The 18,612-nt window shown below is 36.3% G+C and overlaps 3 protein-coding genes and 1 pseudogene across 3 annotated transcripts; 2 read left to right on the top strand and 2 right to left on the bottom strand.

Annotated features, from left to right (window-relative positions):
- Positions 993-3,094, bottom strand: LOC18786040 (C2 domain-containing protein At1g63220). The gene is made up of 5 exons (XM_007218490.2): positions 2,883-3,094; positions 2,017-2,082; positions 1,752-1,878; positions 1,487-1,610; positions 993-1,297 (listed from the first exon to the last, which is right to left on the bottom strand). The coding sequence occupies exons 1-5, from the start codon at positions 2,947-2,949 to the stop codon at positions 1,226-1,228; spliced, it is 456 nt and encodes a 151-aa protein (XP_007218552.1). The 5' UTR covers positions 2,950-3,094; the 3' UTR covers positions 993-1,225.
- LOC18786687 lies at positions 5,313-9,218 on the top strand. Its single transcript, XM_020557396.1, has 8 exons — positions 5,313-5,425; positions 5,836-5,887; positions 6,249-6,306; positions 6,602-6,696; positions 6,783-6,886; positions 7,250-7,378; positions 7,922-8,580; positions 8,662-9,218. The coding sequence occupies exons 1-8, from the start codon at positions 5,313-5,315 to the stop codon at positions 9,216-9,218; spliced, it is 1,767 nt and encodes a 588-aa protein (XP_020412985.1).
- On the top strand, positions 10,782-13,053 carry LOC18786913. Its single transcript, XM_007220076.2, has 3 exons — positions 10,782-11,116; positions 11,635-11,781; positions 12,720-13,053. Exons 1-3 carry the CDS (start codon positions 10,868-10,870, stop codon positions 12,861-12,863), a joined length of 540 nt encoding a protein of 179 aa, XP_007220138.2. The 5' UTR covers positions 10,782-10,867; the 3' UTR covers positions 12,864-13,053.
- Positions 14,077-17,619, bottom strand: LOC18787606 (annotated as a pseudogene).

Raw genomic sequence — 18,612 nt, 5'->3', positions numbered from 1 at the left:
TCGGGCTTTTGAGAGACTTTGACTCTGAATCTTCGCTGATGACGACGATGATGCCTCTGTTGCTTCCTATATTAATAGTAAATTATTATAAAATTATTTTCTGTATTTTCCTATTTTAGTTCCGATTTTGCCCTTCTTTCTTCTTCTTTGATTTTAATAGAATGCTGAAAAATGGCAACTTTAGTGGGGGTAGATTGGGGGCGGCAATGCCATTTTCTTTTAAAAAGAATAAAAAAAACTGTATAGCCGCCCGGCTATACTATTTTTTAAAAAAACAGAAAACGCTGGGTATAGCCGGGCGGCTATACTATTCATACACATAAAAAAGGACCCCCTTGTTATTAGTGTGGCTATACTATTTTTAAACAAAAATTTAAAAATCAAGTATAGCAGCGGCTATACTAATTGCATTTTGGCACATTTGGTTTCATTTACAAATTTGTTGAGAACGTGATTGACTATAATCAAAGAAAAGTGCCAACGGATAACCCACCGAAATTTAATCGACAATAATTAAGACCGTAATAACATAAATTTGCAGTAAGTGAGCTCTCCACTTTGGACTTGTACGTGGGTCGCGATGAAGCCCAACACACAAACAACTAAAACAGGTCTTCGAATACAAAATCTTTAACCAACACTGATGATCAAATTTCTTTTTATGAAAATATCTTGCCATGAGATTTGAATTTAGAACTTTCTTTAACAAGTTTTTGCTGATTATGTTAACCCCTTGTTAAATGAAAGTTTCAATACATATGTTACCCTTATGTTGAAAAGACAGCTAAGGAAGGAGAACCAACTGAAATTAAAACCATCAAATTGGATTTTCTCTCTCTTACCAAGTAATATCCAACTATTTTCATCCTTCCTTTCATCCTTCCTTCCTCGCTAATCTTTTTAATCACGTAATCTTAGTTTGAAAGTGCATTTGGTGGGGCAAGCAACTTGATCTTTTAAAAAATAAAAATCATTGTTGGGGGAGCCTTAAATAAGGTCGCATGAGTATACGCCTGAATTTTAGAGTGCAAATAACATCTCCTATGTGAAAACAAGTAAATTTAACTGAATATTTGAGTCCACTAAATAGGTTGAGGAACAAAAATATCAGTCTAAACACTGGATTACACGGAAAGGGAAACTCAAACAGGACTGATGCTCTTTATTCCAATGCCAAGCAGCTAAATGAGCATCATACATTGCATTGTAAAACACAAGGCCATTCCTAGAAAGATGATTCTTTCCATCCACCATAGTTCTCCTCAGCAGCATAGTCTCTGGAACGAAAGTTGCTTCTCTGCAACAACAGATTTATAGATCGATTGATTCACAGCCACTAAAAATGTAGTGTAACATTGTGTTAATTGTGATGTTCAACACAGCCACCAACAACCACACAATAGAGTGCTGACTCCTGACTACAATAACTCTAATCCAATCAAGAATAAAAGTTCTGTTAAAGTTCGATAGGTAAAATATAAAATACCTCAGGCTCGGGAGTGAACGTGAGTCCAATTTTGATCTCTCCGTGATAATCTTGGTTCTTGTTGACAACATCGTACATAGTTGGTGGAAGGCTTCCTTCAGCGAACAATGGCTCTAAAGGAATGCTGCATGACGCCATAGATAAATCACACATCTAATTAGAACACATTTTACTTAATTTAACCAGAGAGAACACTAGAACAACGTCGAAATAACTTTTACGTGACTCTATACAAATGAAATCACAAAGACAAATTAGTACTCACGTTGCTTCCCCAACGAAGTCGTCTGCAGTAAAGGTATCTTTGTCCATTATTTTCAAACGAAGCTCCGAAACATCCTCCGAGACTGTGAACAAAAAGCTTTCATTCCATTCTGCTTCATTTCCTTGCCCTGCATGTACAATGTTTCTAATAACAAAGTTCATTCAAAACTGCACGCACGCAACTTAACACATATAGCTCACCCAAAAGTTAAAACAATTGGATGGGAATGTGCACAAACAATGAAATATGGCTAGAACACTGTTACCTTTGGCCACATTGCTTTTCTTCTCCTGGGTCTTCACAGTGAAAACGACATAGGGATCAATTTTAGCTGCCACAAAGCAGTCAACCCATGACATACATGAGCATATTCAGAAATCTAATGCAGATAAATTTTAAAAGTGAATATCGTGTTTATAATGAACTGTATCAATAGACGAAGCGCAGCTTACAGAATCTTGATCACAGTTAAACTGGCTTTTTTGAAAATGTATTATATTCATCCCAACAAGAAGAAGAAAAAAAAAAGAAAAAGTAAGACTCTTCTTGACTCTGCCAAACACCTACATATGTTTTTTATATTTATCTCAGAATTAATAATGAGGAAATGATGATCAGATGGACTGCTATATGCCATAAAGATCATGTCTTTTTTTCAAAAATAAAATTGATACCAACAGTGGCCGGATATTAACTAAACCCAAAACACCCACATATCAAAAAACAAAAACAAAAATGAATTAGACATAAAGATCAGATGGGTCGAGGAAAAACACCAGTGAAAAGTAAGATCTTTTCTACATCACTTAAAAGTGGATCAATGGAAAGGGTTTAAGCAAAATTCATCGATTTCTTTACTTTTGAGGGTACTCATCAAAGATTCAACTTGATTTTTACACCCACAAAATGCAGAAACGAAAAAACATGGTCATCATCAAACCTTGAAATTGACAACATTGAGCTCAGCTGATATAAGAAGCAAAGAATTCAGATCTACAGATGGTAAATCAGAAAACAACCAAGCAACCCAAAATTCATATTTCATGACATACATAAAATTACCAACAGAAATTAATGTGAAGAATTCAAGATTCATAACATATAATTACAGGGGAAGAGAGAGAAAGTTACAGAGAAAATCAGTTTTCTTGAGGCCTCTGGCTTCAACGAGAACGACTTCAAGCGTTCCCAGAGGCATGTTTGGTTTGGAATTTGGACGAAATTCAATTCACAGGAAGAGTCTGAGGCAGAAGAAGGGGAAAAGATGGTGTGAGTGATTTAACCAGAGCAGTGCACGACTGGTGCAGTTTTGTAAGAAGTTGATGCGACAATTAGACGACGAATTTCTGACTTGTTATATTAAATAGTAAGTATTTTCTTACCACTTTTACCAAAAGGCCCCCCCGCAGAGTTGAAGTTGACGGGGCTTGTAATTGTAGATTTCTACTCTTACGACATGTCACTTTCATTTCTCCCCTTTATGTCAATTTGAGTTTGGTGATGATTTGGTTGGAACTGCATTACAAATCAATCTTTACGTGTGGCGACAACACTGATGAATCATTATCACTTTGGTTCACCTACTCTCTATATATCTATTTCTTTTTGTTATTCATGACATGTATCTAACTCAAATTATTCCATATCCTGCCATGTAAGATATACTGTAAAAAGCTTTAATATATATATAACATTTTGAGTCATAATAAAGAAAGGATCATAGAGACTTAGGTCAAATATGAACCTTGCAGTATCATTGTGTGAATCTTAATATACCTATGTGTGAATTTTACCTTATTATATTTGAATGAATTTTTGAGCATGTCACGAGACATTAAGGTATTATCGTGTGACCTATCTAAATACTTGACATAGAACTACCACACCAAAAATATATATATATCACTATTTTTTAATGAATTAAAATCCTTTTATAGGGTAGGAGAGTACTTCAAAACAAGCAGCTACTTGGTGATTAAAACCTATTTATATTTGAAGCAAAACTTGCCACCAAACTAATTAGGGTTGTTCCAACATAACCCTTCCAAATATTATATCCTAGATACATACCTAACTACTCTTAAGCCTTTACTTAAATCTCAAATTTAAAACAAGATGCCATGTAAGATTTTTCCTAGTATTATTAACTAAATTACTATACATGACATTTACCTTCATATTTATTTTCAATCATGTCATTAACTGCCTTAATTATAATTAATTCTTCCTATTAATAGCATATGAAACACCTCATTTCTTTTGGTTGGCACTACTCCCTCTAACCTATCGACAATTTCTTTAAAAAATTGTATAAAAACAAAAAACCCCCTAAATTACTTATCCAATAAATAATGTACTTATAAAAATAATACAAATATCGCATTTTTTAAATAGAAAATATAGGTACATTATTTAGAAAAAAAAAATGTAAGTACATTATTTAGAGAAAAAAAAGTGGACACATTAATTAGAGAAAAAAAAGGTACATTGTTTTTTATAGAAGAAGTAATAAGTACGTTATTTTTTTTCAACATAAAATTGTATGTACTCTATTATATTTATAAAACAATAATATAATAGATCATTAACCACTTATACTTCATAAATAAATAAATAAACATTTTTGTACTAAATAAACTGATTAGGTATGTTAAATCTGAATTTATTGTTAAATTTAAAAAAGGTTTCCAAATTAATTCCTATATTAATATAAAAAAATGCAATAATGATTTAGTTGGAGGTATTTTAGGGATAAAAAAAGTACAATAAATTAGATTTTTGGACTTGATTAGATAACTTGCGCTTGATTACTAAACTAATTAACATGTTGATTCAGATTCACATTTGGGCTTGAGTTAAGAAGCCATGAAAATTTGGACCGTCAGATTTTGGCCCAATAGACAAAAATTTTGAGAACCGACTTGTAGGAGTTTCCTTTAAAGTCCACCACTTGAATTGAAGGCCTTTTACAAAGAGTTCATGGAACAATCATGGAAAGTTTTAAACATGTCATAAATTACAGTGCTGTTTGGATTGGACTCTACTCTCTGTGATCCTACCCTCTCACCTTCTCTCACTTTCCCGCGAATTTTCTCTCTCTAACTCTGTCTCTCTCTCTGAAAAACCGAAGCTTTCACGTCAACCATCAATGGCTTTCTCCAAACCCATCACCCCCTCTGATCCCACCCAACTCATATTTAATTGTTTTTTCCCCCATTTTTAGCATTGCTTTTAGCCGTTACAGTGCTTTCACAGATCATGAGAGCGTTTTCATAAAAACAAACTCTTTTTGGGTTCTTTCAGAACTTAACGTTTCCGTTGATTTTGCTTTTGATCCTTTGTTTTCTTCACTGTGTCCCAATGTTTGAGCCTTGACTCTTAAATACTAAAAGTCAGTGTCTTTCAAATCCTTTATTGTATTTATTTATTTTTCCTGTAATTCTATCAGGTGGGTTTGGGTTTATTATATGAGTGGGACTTGCAGTTCGTGCTTGGAATTGAAAGCTTCATTAAAGAAGTTGGTATCCAATAGAATTTGGGTTTTGAGAGAGAAGAAAAATCATGGTACAAGTTAAAGAATTTGATGGTAATCTGAAAGAGGAGGGTCTGGTTTCTCTGAGCCCTTCAGTATCTGGTAGCACTTGCGATAATGCAGTTCTCAATCTAGCCTCTTTGCAAGGGTTTGTACTTTCTTTTCATCTTTGCATTGTGCATAAGTGAACTCTAGCTATGTTTGTAAACTTTGTATTATAATAATCCTTTTTTCAGATAATAGTGTGGTTGTGAATTCTCATAGTTCAGTGGTGCAAATTGTATGCCTTTCTGTTTCCGAGAATTCTTGAGGGAAATAAAATGATGTTGATTTTAATTTTGGGTTTTTCGTTACGATGAGGAACTCAGCCTGTCCAAGCTGAATAGATGTATGTTCCTTTATTATTGCTATCTTCTTGTGGAGCATAAAAAGCTGCTGAAAACAATTATGCATTACCATTTTTGTTTTGTTATAGAATTTATGAATTTTGAATCCTTATGTTATGACATGGCATGACCTAGAAGTTATTAACTATGTGTGCATATTTAGGAGAATGGCTGGTCCTATAAGACGATCAACAAAGGGCGGCTGGACAGAGGAGGAGGTCAGTAGAGGATGTTGTATGGTTTATTTGAATAGTTACGAGTGCTATTTGTAGCTTCTTAGAAAGATAAGTGAATAGGAAATATAAAGATGGCCCTTTTGTGTTTATTGGTAGTTGTACCATTCAGTTCTGAGTGATTTAAGCTGAGTACAGAAAGTTTGTACATGTAGGACTTCTAGCTTTGTGTGTGTTGGGGAAAGAAGATGTCATGTATTCTAATAATTGTTACATTTTGGTGCTTATTTTGGTTTGTGCTTGAGAAACTTTAGGTTATGTTAGCATAGTTAATTTTTGATTGCTTGACATTCAAGTTTTTCTATATCAAATAATGAATGTATGCCTCTTGATGTCTTGTTTACAGGATGAAATTTTAGCCCATGCTGTCCAAAAGTTCAATGGCAGAAACTGGAAAAAGATTGGTGTGTATCTGCATATGACTTTATTCTTTTTCATATCTTTATGAGTTTTGTTTTGGTTTTTTTAGCTTCAATTGCTTTTCATTAAATTTTGAGAACTAAAAGACTTCTTAGATCCTGTGAAACAAAGCTCCATCACTTTTTTCTTAAGTTGGTTTTGTTTGAGCTTTGGAGGAAGATGTATAGGCTACCAATATTAAATTTATAATGACCTCGCTCTCCCTCTAGATGTACGTGTGTATATCACTCTCCATCTCTCTTCAAACGTTGGTTTGACAAACTTGAAGATTCTTTGCAGCTGAATGTGTTCCTGACAGAACAGATGTTCAGTGCCTTCATCGCTGGCAGAAAGTTCTCAATCCTGATCTTGTTAAAGGATTTTGGTCCAAGGAGGTGAATTAATATTGCATTAATTCTCTTTAAACTTCTAACGATGCTCGTAATATATGGTTGTGACTTATTTTTGTTGGAACTTCCAGGAAGATGATCTAATAATTGAGCTGGTCGCGAAGCAGGGCAACAAGAAATGGTCTGAAATAGCAAAGTCCTTGCCAGGTCGCATAGGCAAGCAATGTCGAGAGAGGTACTCGATGACTTGTTGAACTTCAGACAATACATATTACTAGTCCCTTCTCTGTTCTTATTTATATTTGTATCGGCAAGCAATGTTGAGAGAGACTTATTGAACTTCAGTGAATACAACTAGTGAGAGAGACTTATTGAACTTCAGTGAATACAACTAGTCCCTTATCTTTCCTCTTTTATAATTTTTTTTTTTTGGTGGTTAATTAATCGCTGATTTGTCAGTCATTTACTTTTTAGGTTAATTCACTGATGTGATGTGTCTTTGAAGGAAACCCCTTTTTCATTTCGTTTCTTCTGCAAACTCCAGAAAGACTACATGTATTATGTATAGACTGAAGCTTGCGATTGATTTTTGGTTCAGGTGGCACAACCATTTAAATCCAGATATAAAAAGAACTGCATGGACCAAAGCAGAGGAACTGACTCTCATTGAGGCCCATAAGGTTTATGGGAACAAGTGGGCTGAAATAGCAAAGTTTCTTAACGGAAGGTAGAAGATTTTACTTAGCGGATTATAACTAAGGAAAGTTTCACTTTTCTTTATCAAAATGAGAAATTAAACAGCTGATAAATTATTCCCTTAGATGGAAAGGTGTTTTGATATTCTCTTTTATAGATATTTTCCTGGTAATTCTAATTGGCCAATCACATACATGTTAAGTTTGGTGCACGTGCCCTGCGATTTTCTGAGAATCATTACTAATTGCTTTGTAGGGTGTTCCTCCATAGATGCAGTATTTACTGTTTGGAGAGAGCATGTCCTCGTGCAGTTTACTAGCTTTTACAGTTGTTTGTTTCATTATGTGCTTGCAAATCTAATGGTGAGTTGACATGTTGATGAATGCAGTCAATTATGTATTCTCATACTTGGTAAACACATGATATGTCAGACCTGATAACTTTAAGAGGAAACTGGCGTCGTTATATTCAGTTTGGAATATCTTTCTGTTAACTAGTTGAAGTAGATAGAGTAATAGAGAGTAATTCAGTTTTTCTCCTTTTGGGCTATGAAGGAACTTCTTTTGATGTGCAGGAGCGAAAATTCAATTAAAAACCATTGGAACTCCTCAGTGAAGAAGAAGTTAGAACTCCGTTCGTCTCATACTTCTGATATGGGCACTCAAAATATAAAAGCAGAATGCAGAAAGCGTGAGGTGGTAAAGCAAGGCCTTGATCAGAAAGCTAACATGGAAAGAAATGTGGAAACCTGTTCACTGGACCTGAATCTGGTTCTCGGAACTGCAAATAGAAGGGAAAGCCAAATGCAATCTTCTGACAAAAGAAATTGCTGGTGGGCCGCTGCAAACAAAATGATGAAAACACCACCTAGAACCGTATTTTACGACAGAGCTGCAGCTGCATGTGGTCTAAATATTGAACAATGCCAAGAAACTTCTAGTAACTGTGGCAGACTGAGGGACTCTCATAATGTGACTGCTAATAATCGTTACAACAACATTTGCAATACTGCTCCTGATTATCTGGGTTTCCCATTTTCACATACGCGGAACCATAAACCCAGTGATCCTATCTATTTGTTGCCTTCCAGACCACTTCCTAGACCACCACAAGCCTCTTTAAATGCTGGCTTAGGTGTTCCTGGTTGTAAGAGAACAGCTGGTTATTTTATCAACAAACCAGTTCTCCCAGTTACTGCTCAGGGATTGTATGAATCCTCTAGTGGACCTCAAGGTAATGTATGTTAGATTAATTATATGGGAGGATGTATTTAAGATTAAAGGTCAATCTAACAATTTCATTGTGTTAATGAAGCTTATGAGAAAAAGATGGATGGTGGAGCTCCTGTGAATTCAAAGAATTCAAGCCATGGTGGCTTGTGCTACAGGCCATTCCAACTCGAGGATGTGGAATTTTATTTGGAAAATGGTGAATTCCCAAGTACAGATAGTTACATCCAGACAGAATGTAGTTCAGTTTCTTTTTGCACTCCAACAAGTCACGATACAAGAATTTTTGTTGATTGTAACAGTCCAGATTCCACATTGAGAAGTGCAGCGAGGACGTTTGAGAAATCTCCATCTATCATAAGAAAACGACGGCATTCAGTTTCCAGAAAAAGTGTCAATGCAGCAAATCATGGTGACAGTGTTTGCTCAAAAGAAATTAGCAATAACTTCAGAAACAGCCCCCACTTGCTAGGTCTAAGTCCATGTGGTAAAACTAATTCCAGTAGCATGGTTCATTCTCCTCCAAGGTCTCAGAAGTTTGGGGATTCTGCTGTCATGAAGTCTGTAGAAAAACGCTTGGAACATGCATTTGATGTTGAATGGGATTCGGCCAGCGCCGTTTCTAGGACCTTATCTCCATGAAGAGTGTCTTATCAGAATATTTTGTGCTCCATCATCAGACAGCCTTTAACTTCATGATATGTTCAGTGAGTATCACTTCTGCCAACTGTTTACATGGTACATGCTTTCAAACGTCTTAAACAAATTAAAAGAAATTGTATTTTTCAGCACTACTAAAGCTAGTTTCCTTGGGCGTGTAGGAATATGTCATGTTGGATTCTGAATGGGGTAAAATTGCAAAGAGCAGTCGTTTAGCATATGCATGCAATTTTCTAGGGAGTGATGCTGTTTATTAGATAGGTAGGTTCTGTTTTCTTGTTTGTAAGGAGGCATTGCTTAGATCTTAATTGTTACAGAAAACAGTAAAAAGTAGATTACGATACGATACGGAACATGCCAGTTGATCCAGGAAGTTGCAGAGTGTCAATTTGTCTTTTAAGGACAGCAATTAACTCATCTTTAGCTTCATTTGGTTTCAAGGAGAGGTAGATGAGGAGATGACATTAAAACCCTTTTGCTAGCTCCTTGTTCTTTTTCCTTCTATAGCTTTTCATTGGTATAAATTGCGAATGTGATTGAATTTGAGTATCTGCACATTTGAGATAAATAGGACATCATCTTTCTGAATCATAGGGAAACTCATCCAAAGATGAGAAGAGAAGAAAAAAATTTACAAAATAAATTTATGGGTTTGCAGTATCAAGTAGGGCTGTTTTTCTTCACATGCTGCTTTGCAGTTGTATGAACTTCTATGCATCGAAATTGCAAGACTATTTAACTCTATTTTTATCTTTGATCTTTAAATTTGCTTTATCCTTTTCCTTTCTGCCCTAACCTCCTCATTTTCTGTGTCTTGCAGATCAATCATCATTTTGCAGCCAACTATTTGACAGCACAAGTGCCCCTTCCACAATGGAGGACTTGAATTATAAATATGCCACATTCTCTTTCAATGACTGACGTTAAAAATATGTGCATAGTGGCCACTAGTTCAAGGTTTTTGGGGACGTGAAGCTACTTAGCCCAGTAAAAAATGCTGATATTTTTATTATCTGTCAACATAATGCATTTTTCTTTTGTTTCACTTTGGTAATTGTTCAACTTGGCTTAAAGTTATGGACGGGGGCTGGTTCATGTGTGCAAAGAGTGAAGTTGAGCTTGATATCTTTCACTTTTTGCAAATTTGTAGACCTCAACATAACATATACACGAAGTTTAAAGCTTTTGTGGCCTTTTGCTTCATACAAAATTTGATTCTGAAAAAGTTCTTGGAATTACCCGAGTAGTGAGTGAGAGTAGGAAAATGAGCTACGACTAGAATCAATAAATTTTGCCTAATATAACAAAAAATAAAACAAAATTGGGTTTGAAATAAATACATATGCTTATTCTAACATTGTGGAACTCCCAACCCAAAAAGAAGGTTTTATATTCTTGTTCAAGAAAGGAAAAACATAAGACTCAAACTTTAACTGTATGTACGGTATGTACGGATACGAGTATTCTACCATTAAAATTGTAAGACCAAAAAAAAAAATATATATATATATATATATATATTTTATCAACTACAGATTCTAATTAGAAATTTGGTTAGAGATATTTAGCGGGTGACACATACGTACGGCATAGACGCCTTTGATTTTGAGACGTTAAGGAAGAAGACAAAGATGGCCAAACCCTCCATTGATATCTCGGAGAGCTTCGCTTCCACAGCTAAAATTTCAGGGGACATTTCTCAGAAAGACGTAAACAATGTGCTGCAATTTCTCATAGGCGTGGGGGTCTCAGGCCATGTCCCAGATCAATTCGATGCTAAAAAAGATTCCTACTCTGACCTCGTTCGTGACCTCCTCGAGCCCCTACACATCTCACGCGGCCATGTCACCTGCCTCGTCTCTGTGAAACCTGCTGTTATTGTAATCTATCTTTCCCTGCTTCTTCTCTCAGCTCTTTGTTTTCTCAATTTGTGCTTTTCATTTCTTCTGTTTGGTTGCTGAGAAAAATTAGAAATGGGTAGTTTCTGCCCCAAAAGTGGGAAATTTTGAGGAAGGGAATAGGACACTTTTTGGGTTGGCTTCAATTGAATTCAATTTTGATCGTTTCTTAATCTGGGTTTGACTAAACGGAGCTGTATGTATGCCTGCTTGGCTTAGTCCCATTGTATTAGTTTGTCTGGTTGAGACTTTCATCTTATGCAAGGCAAAGCAAGATGCTTTTTTGGACCCAATTTCAGAAGTTATTAACTTTGTTAACAAATTACCACCCATTTGCTCACTGATGTTCAACTTGTATTTGAATTGACCTCTGTTCCAATTGTTCTTTTATTTCTGATAAAAGAAAAGGCTGGTGAACTTCAGGTTAATTTTCTTTTTGTTTTTGTTCATTGTCTTGGAAATCTAACAAATGTAATGATGTTTTGTTCATGAATCTGCAGAATTTCTTTGCAGGATTTCATGGAGGAGCTGTTGCTGCTGTTGCTGAGGCTGTGTCCATAGCTTGTGCTAGAACAGTCATGGCTAAGGATAAGGAAATTTTTCTAGGGGAACTAAGCATCTCTTACCTCGCCAGCGCAAAAAAGAATGTGAGTCCTTCAGAATTAGACTTGTCTCCTTTAACTGTTGTTTTATCAAGTTTGATGCAAATGAAAACAAATATATTGAATGAAATGGTATCAATCCCCATAAACTGTACTAAAGATTGTTTAGATGTCTTCTTTGGACATTGAATAGTATTCTAAGGCATTCTGAACGATATTGAATGACTAAAGAAAAAACTAAGGATTTAGGATTTTGTTGGCACTTAAAATTTGTAATTTGTGGACTGTGATTGTACCTTCCACTTTAGGTGATGGCACTTATGAGGGATTTGTACCTCTCTGTGCTCAAGGGTCTGCTTTTCTTGCCTCTTGCACACAAGATGTACACTTCATGTACTTGTGTCATTCCTCTTTTTGTTAATAAACTTTATTACTAATCAAAAAAGTGATAGCTCGCTTTTCTTTGAAACCATTTTCTTAAGATGCCAGTATGGAATTGCTTTACCACAGAATTTGGTACAAACTGAAATTGGCCAAAATATGTAACATACAGGCTGAGCTAAGTTTCTGAACGTTGCGGTATATTTGAAGCCTTATTATCCTCGAGTGAATTAGGCTGGTAGTAGTTTTGAACCCCAAAAGCTCTTTTTTACACAATAATGGCCCTTGCATCTTTTATTACAATGCTTTCAGACTTTGACAAATATGTCCAGAAATTAAACAGACATTCAATTTGTCATTAAATATCGGTTAGGAATTTTTCATGTAGTGTCCGGACTGAAGCTTCATAATAAGGTGGGATAAGCTAAATGGCAACTCAGCATCGACCATGACATCAGAAGAGAAATATTTATACTTTTCCCATTTTTTTAATCCGAATGATTTCGAGTATTACATAGTTTACGCTCTTGATTGTATATAATTTGCATGTTTCACATTTTTCATTTCATTTTTTTTTTAAAACTTTGCAATGGGACTTACAGGCAGAGGTGATAGTTGATGCATCTGTTGTGCGAAGTGGAAGAAATCTGAGTGTGATAGCGCTAGAGTTCAAGCTCAAGAAAACTGGGGACTTGATTTACACAGCTCGTGCCACCTTCTATCACATGCCTGCTGCCAAATTATAGATTTGGACCTTAAATATTTCTGTATTTAGGTCCACCCCCAATTCGTACCTGTACGGGTCCGTTCTATGGCACATCTTATTATCATTTTTTGTGACTGCCACTCACTGGCTCGATATATTATGACCATATGTATAGCCACTTTGAAATAAGATCCTTCAATAAGAATTGTGCATCTCATCTCATCTCGTCATATCTGGTTTAACAACTGAAAAACAGGTCCTTATTCAATGACCTTATTAGAAAATAGTTCCTAAAGTTGGATTCCAACCCGCTCCAATAGTTCCTATAAGTTCGTCTCAAAAGATGGTATTTATGTTTCATCTGGGCAACACTATAAGGGTAACCCAGTCCAAATATGAAGTTCGCTTATCATAGTTGCCAACTAGTTTTGGAAAATATTGTTGTTGATCGGTTGCCCATTGAAATCTCCTCATCCATCAAATCAATAACAATAACAACATCATCGTCATCAGAAGTTCCTTGACATTTTTAACATCTAGACAACAAAGCATAACATAACAAATTAATTACGTATGTTGGAATTTTAATGAAAATAAATACGGAAGGAGTAATTGTGGCTGGCAACTTAAAACTCATTGCTCAAACATGCATTTAGCAAGGAAAACGACATATCACACACACTTGTCGGTGGTGACATGATTTCCATTTTGTTCTCTATGAGACGAGAGAAATGTTGATACACTTTTAATTCTAGTGCAGAGCAAGCCATCAATTCAATCATAGATTTCTTACCTTTGATGAAAGCTCAGTGAGATCTGATCATCTGAGAGTGGGAAGAGGATATGAGCGGGACTGAGGCAGTGAGATCGAGAAAGGATGGAGGAGGGCGGAGAGAGTTGAGAGGATGGATGTTGTTGGCACGTAAAAGTTTGGGTCGTAAATTCTGAATGATTTCTGTTACTGCATGGTTTACAAAGTTTATTGTACGTAGTTTACATTACATTAGCCACATTATTTATCTATTTATTTTATTTTTCTCGTCTTTGCAACAAAACTCGCTTATAGGCAGGGGTGACAGTTGATGGTTCAAGTTCAAACTCACGAAAACTAGGAAGTTGGCTTACACTGCTTGTGCTAACCTTCTATCACATGCCCGTTGCCAAAGTATGAATCTGGAGATTAAGAACTTTTCTATAACACAATTATGACAGAATATAGGAAATGAGGTACCCAAGTAGAACCCCTAAACTTGTTGCCAGCGAAATAACTTACACTCAATCAAACCATTGGAGAGAAGCAAAGATGCAGGGATATTACACTCAAATGCATGCATTGGAGACTTCGATAAGTTTTTCCCTTAAAAAAAAATTACAAGGACAAGAAGAATCCGTTCAATTAATCAATTGGAGTTGAAATTGTCTCTCTATCAGTGCCGTGTGAAGGGTTAGAACCACGCTTCAATCCTATACAGCAGCAACCGCCGTGCAGCTCAAGGCTTCACAACTTTGCATCAATTCTAGTCGAGTTTCATCTAACAGCAGCAATATGATACCGGAAAGTAAAATTGCCATATGAGCAGTATGCAAGTAATATCCTGATCATCTGAAGACTAAATGTGTGGTTCGACGTGTGAGGTTTCATCCTGACCTCATTTTCCCCAATCAAATTAAATAGTTGCTTATACGGCTGGACAAGGACCCGCAGCCAGCACACAGAGACTTAGGGGATTATGTAATTCTCTACAGGGAGAGAAAAGCATCTGATAAAAATCCCTAACATCTGGGATCAGAATAACATAGTCAATTGATGTGACACTCACCATCCTTCAGGGTTAAGAAAATATGGCATTAACAAAGGCCTCCGCATCAAAGGGTTGGAGGTCTTCTACACCTTCACCAACACCCACAAACTTTACAGGGATGCCAAGTTCATTTACCACACTGACCTAAAATAAAATAAGATACAATCTTAGGATTAGTGAATTATTTGAAAAGAAAAGAAGACAATATGAGAATTAAGTCTTGGAATAGCAGAAGCTATGCCAATATATCAACTCATGAATAAATTGAAAATGATATGGGACAGAAGACTTGAACCTACCACGCAGCCACCTCTAGCAGAGCCATCAAGTTTTGTCAATATCAAACCAGTTATCCCAACAATCTGTCACAATATTTATAATGTCAACTTGTCAAGAATCAACACACTTAACAAATCTATTGTGGAGAAACAAATTGCACAAAGAAATAGAATCAATCAATAATCTATGTTCTGACAAAAGTAGAATAATCCAGGAGGTGAAGGATAAGAATATTACCTCATTGAATTCTCTTGCTTGCGGAAGCATGTTTAAACCCATCGTCCCATCCAGAACTTGTAGGATCTCCTGCATATTTTTAAAAGAAAAATATTAGGCACACATACAAAACATGGTCTCACAAGACAAAATGTAAGAAATTGGAAGAGTTACTAAATATCTCAACTATCATGATCAAAGAGAGAGAGACCTAAAGATTTTAAGCTCCTCTTTGCAATCTTCAATGATCATATGAAGATATGGTAGTGGCAGGCATGAATAGACTAATTTACAAATCAAAGAATTGAAAGAACCAGGTGCCATTGTGTCACAAATAGCATAAAATAGAGTATTTGAAATATGGAAGTATAGATTTAATGCACAGAAGTAATGAAGATACATGAGAAGATAACAGTGAAGCATGTAGGATGTACCATGCACATAAGTTCCCAACTTTCTACTCTCTAAAGATATGATCCTTTCATAAAGTATACAGTCAAATATCACCACTAACCAAATGGCTTGAGAGCATAGTCTACTCAGAATTATTCTGTTCAATGGGGAAGTGTGCATTCCCACGCCTAGATTGTCGAATTTGATAATAGAAAGATCACAAAAAGTGTCCAACAGCTTACATTAGGAGCGCCAGGAATGACTTTGCTCACAGCTTTCTTACATGCAATCAACTCTTCCATCAAGCTGTAATTAGTGTGCAGACCTAAAATTATAAACAAAAGGTCCAACTGCAATTAATCAGCTAAGCTCACAATGTTAACAGCTAAGCCTGGAAGGTTTTCCAACAAACTTACGTCCAGAGGTGTCACATAAGACAATATCATAACCTTGTTCTTTCCCTCTTTTCACAGCCTGAGAAATAACTATTCAGAAAGCACTTTAAGACTATATGTCAGTAGTTATACCATGTCAATTAAATTCTTATAGACAAAACAAAACTAGAAAAGGAAAGCAAATATGAGTTCATCCATCTCTTCCATTAAGTTCTCTACCTGATGCTGCTTTAGCCTTCTCTTTTTCAGCCACAACAATCTCACACCCCATCCTCTCAGCACATATCTCCAGCTGGTCACAGGCAGCTGCTCGAAATGTATCCCCTGCTGCCATCTATACCTAGCACAATTTCAAACCACAATGCAATTTAGACCAGAAAAGCCATGAAATAGATACACTTTTCTTGGATGTAACCAGTCCTCATAATCCAGTGCTGCACTGACAACGAACAGAAGACAAATTCTCACCTTGGCCCCTTCCTTCTTCAATCTGTAAGCCAGCTTTCCTGCATTAGGATAGTTTATCAGATCATCATCAGATTTACGGGTCCTCAACCATTATACCACAGCATGACAATAGTTAAAAAGTATATTTTTAAAAAAAATACTGTAATGCTGGATTTATATAATGGAAATGTCACTATGAATTTTGTTTAAAATTCCCTTAAACTTGAAGTTCAGTTCATTTACAGTAAACTTCCGCCAAAAATGCATGCTGTCAGATTAAATGGGTTGGATATCAAAAGGTCTCTTAACAAGAGATGTTGTCTTCCCACCTCCATTAACGCCAACAATCATAACCACAGCTGGTTTCCTGATAACACAACAAAAATTCCAACATTGAACATAATATCAAAAAGAAATTGACAAAAATTCTAAAACTCGGAAAAGAGCAGTACCTGTATCCAAGTTGAAGTTCAGTTTTGCTCCCTTTTGTAGTTAACAAGTCCAGCACACTCTTCTTCAATGCTTCCTACAAACAACCCAATTCAGATAGCGCCACATTAAATTTCATAATCAACTAACGAGCACTCAATTTTATTGATCAGAAAATTCAGGACCCTCCACTCAAGTTTGTTTTATTTACCTAATTATGTAATATGGGGCAAAGTTGGGTAATTTTTGGAGCCTAAAATCATAAAAATTTAAATAAAAAAAACTAAGGTTCAAATGCTGCCAATGTTGCTATGAACATAAAAGGCTTTTCAATTGTTAACATTACCTTTATTTCGCTTCCAGATTTCAGCTTCCCAGCAACTGTGTCCTCCCTCAAACTTTCCACAATCTTAGTTGTGATTTTTGGACCAAAATCCGATACCAGCAGAGCCTGAAACCGAAAACAACAGAAATAATCAGATTTTCCACGAAAGCATTTCTTTTTTCTCGAGAAACAAACAAGGAGAGAAGAAAAACCTCTTCGAGTTCGTCGAGGACTCGATCAGTGTCAGCGAGATTCCAGTAGAGCAAGAGCTCGTCGATGACAGCGAGATTATCGCGAGTCTTGGAGAATCCCGAGAAGAGCTTCCCTACGTCGCTCTTGGCCTTCTCCTTGATAAGCCTTCCGAGCCGGGTGAAGAACCCGGTCTGGCCCGCCCGGCATTCGAACCGAGAAAGTTCGGGTCGGGGTTACAAGGAGGCGGTGGTTTTGAGGTGATGAAGGTTTGAAGAGGAGTGAGAGCCGATGGAGAGACGAAGGCAAAGGCGAAGCCATTCCTTTTCAGATATGAGATAATGCGGAAAGGTGCAGCGGGTCATCTTATGTGTTGGCTTGGCGCCTTAGACGACGACGTCGTATTCAACTCTCAGTTCACCATAAACGAAGTTACAGCATGTTTGGTATTCTTTTTAAGAGTAATGCTATTTGGACACACAATATTGATCACCTTAACTGACCACCTTATGTGGCAACTGATGTGTCATGTCATGTCAATTAATGAATGCTACCATGAGGCCACTCACTAGGAATGCTAGGGTTTTTTAATTTGTTTTTTAATTGACATGGCGACATTCATTAATTGACATGGCATAACACATCAGTTGCCACATAAGGTGGTCAGTTAAGGTGGTCAATGTTGTGTGTCTAAATAACATTACTCTCTTTTTAAATAGTATCGTTCACCGAAAGACCAAAGATGAGGACCTGTAAAGACCAACTTCACCTCAGCCGTAGGATAAATCCAACAACTCAAAATCTTTAACAAATTAAATAGACTCAAATTATACCCGTTTGAAATACCCACCCGTTTTTATTTCTGACCCGTTTGAAATACTCACTTGTGACTTGTAATCCAACTAGCACATTACGAGCCATCACCATCAGTGAATTCTACCCCAAAACAAAAAACCAAAAAAAACCAACTCAACTTGTGGACAATGCTTCTCCGGTCAACTCGTGCAGCTCCCGGCATTTTTGTACAGTGTGAAACCAAAGCCGAAGTTGCTGTCCAATTTCCGAGGCTTTTTTCTGTGCCAAAACTTCCGAGCCTTGGTGTACAAGTAAAAGTAAAAGACCTGGGTGCCAAAACTAGTGGGAAAAAGGCCTCCAAATTGGTTCGACCAAAGCAGAGCGTGTTAATGGCTAGTTAGTTTGGAATTACTGTCACTTTTTTAAAAAGTAGCTTCTGCTGTATTTTAAAAATAATTAGTTGTAAAGTAAAGCAGTCCCATATTTGATAACCAAATGTTGTTATTATAAAAAATTGTG

Source organism: Prunus persica, chromosome G2 (genome assembly GCF_000346465.2).
Source record: "Prunus persica cultivar Lovell chromosome G2, Prunus_persica_NCBIv2, whole genome shotgun sequence".
NCBI classification, from domain to species: Eukaryota; Viridiplantae; Streptophyta; class Magnoliopsida; order Rosales; family Rosaceae; genus Prunus; species Prunus persica.
This window is presented reverse-complemented; position numbering and strand designations above follow the sequence as displayed.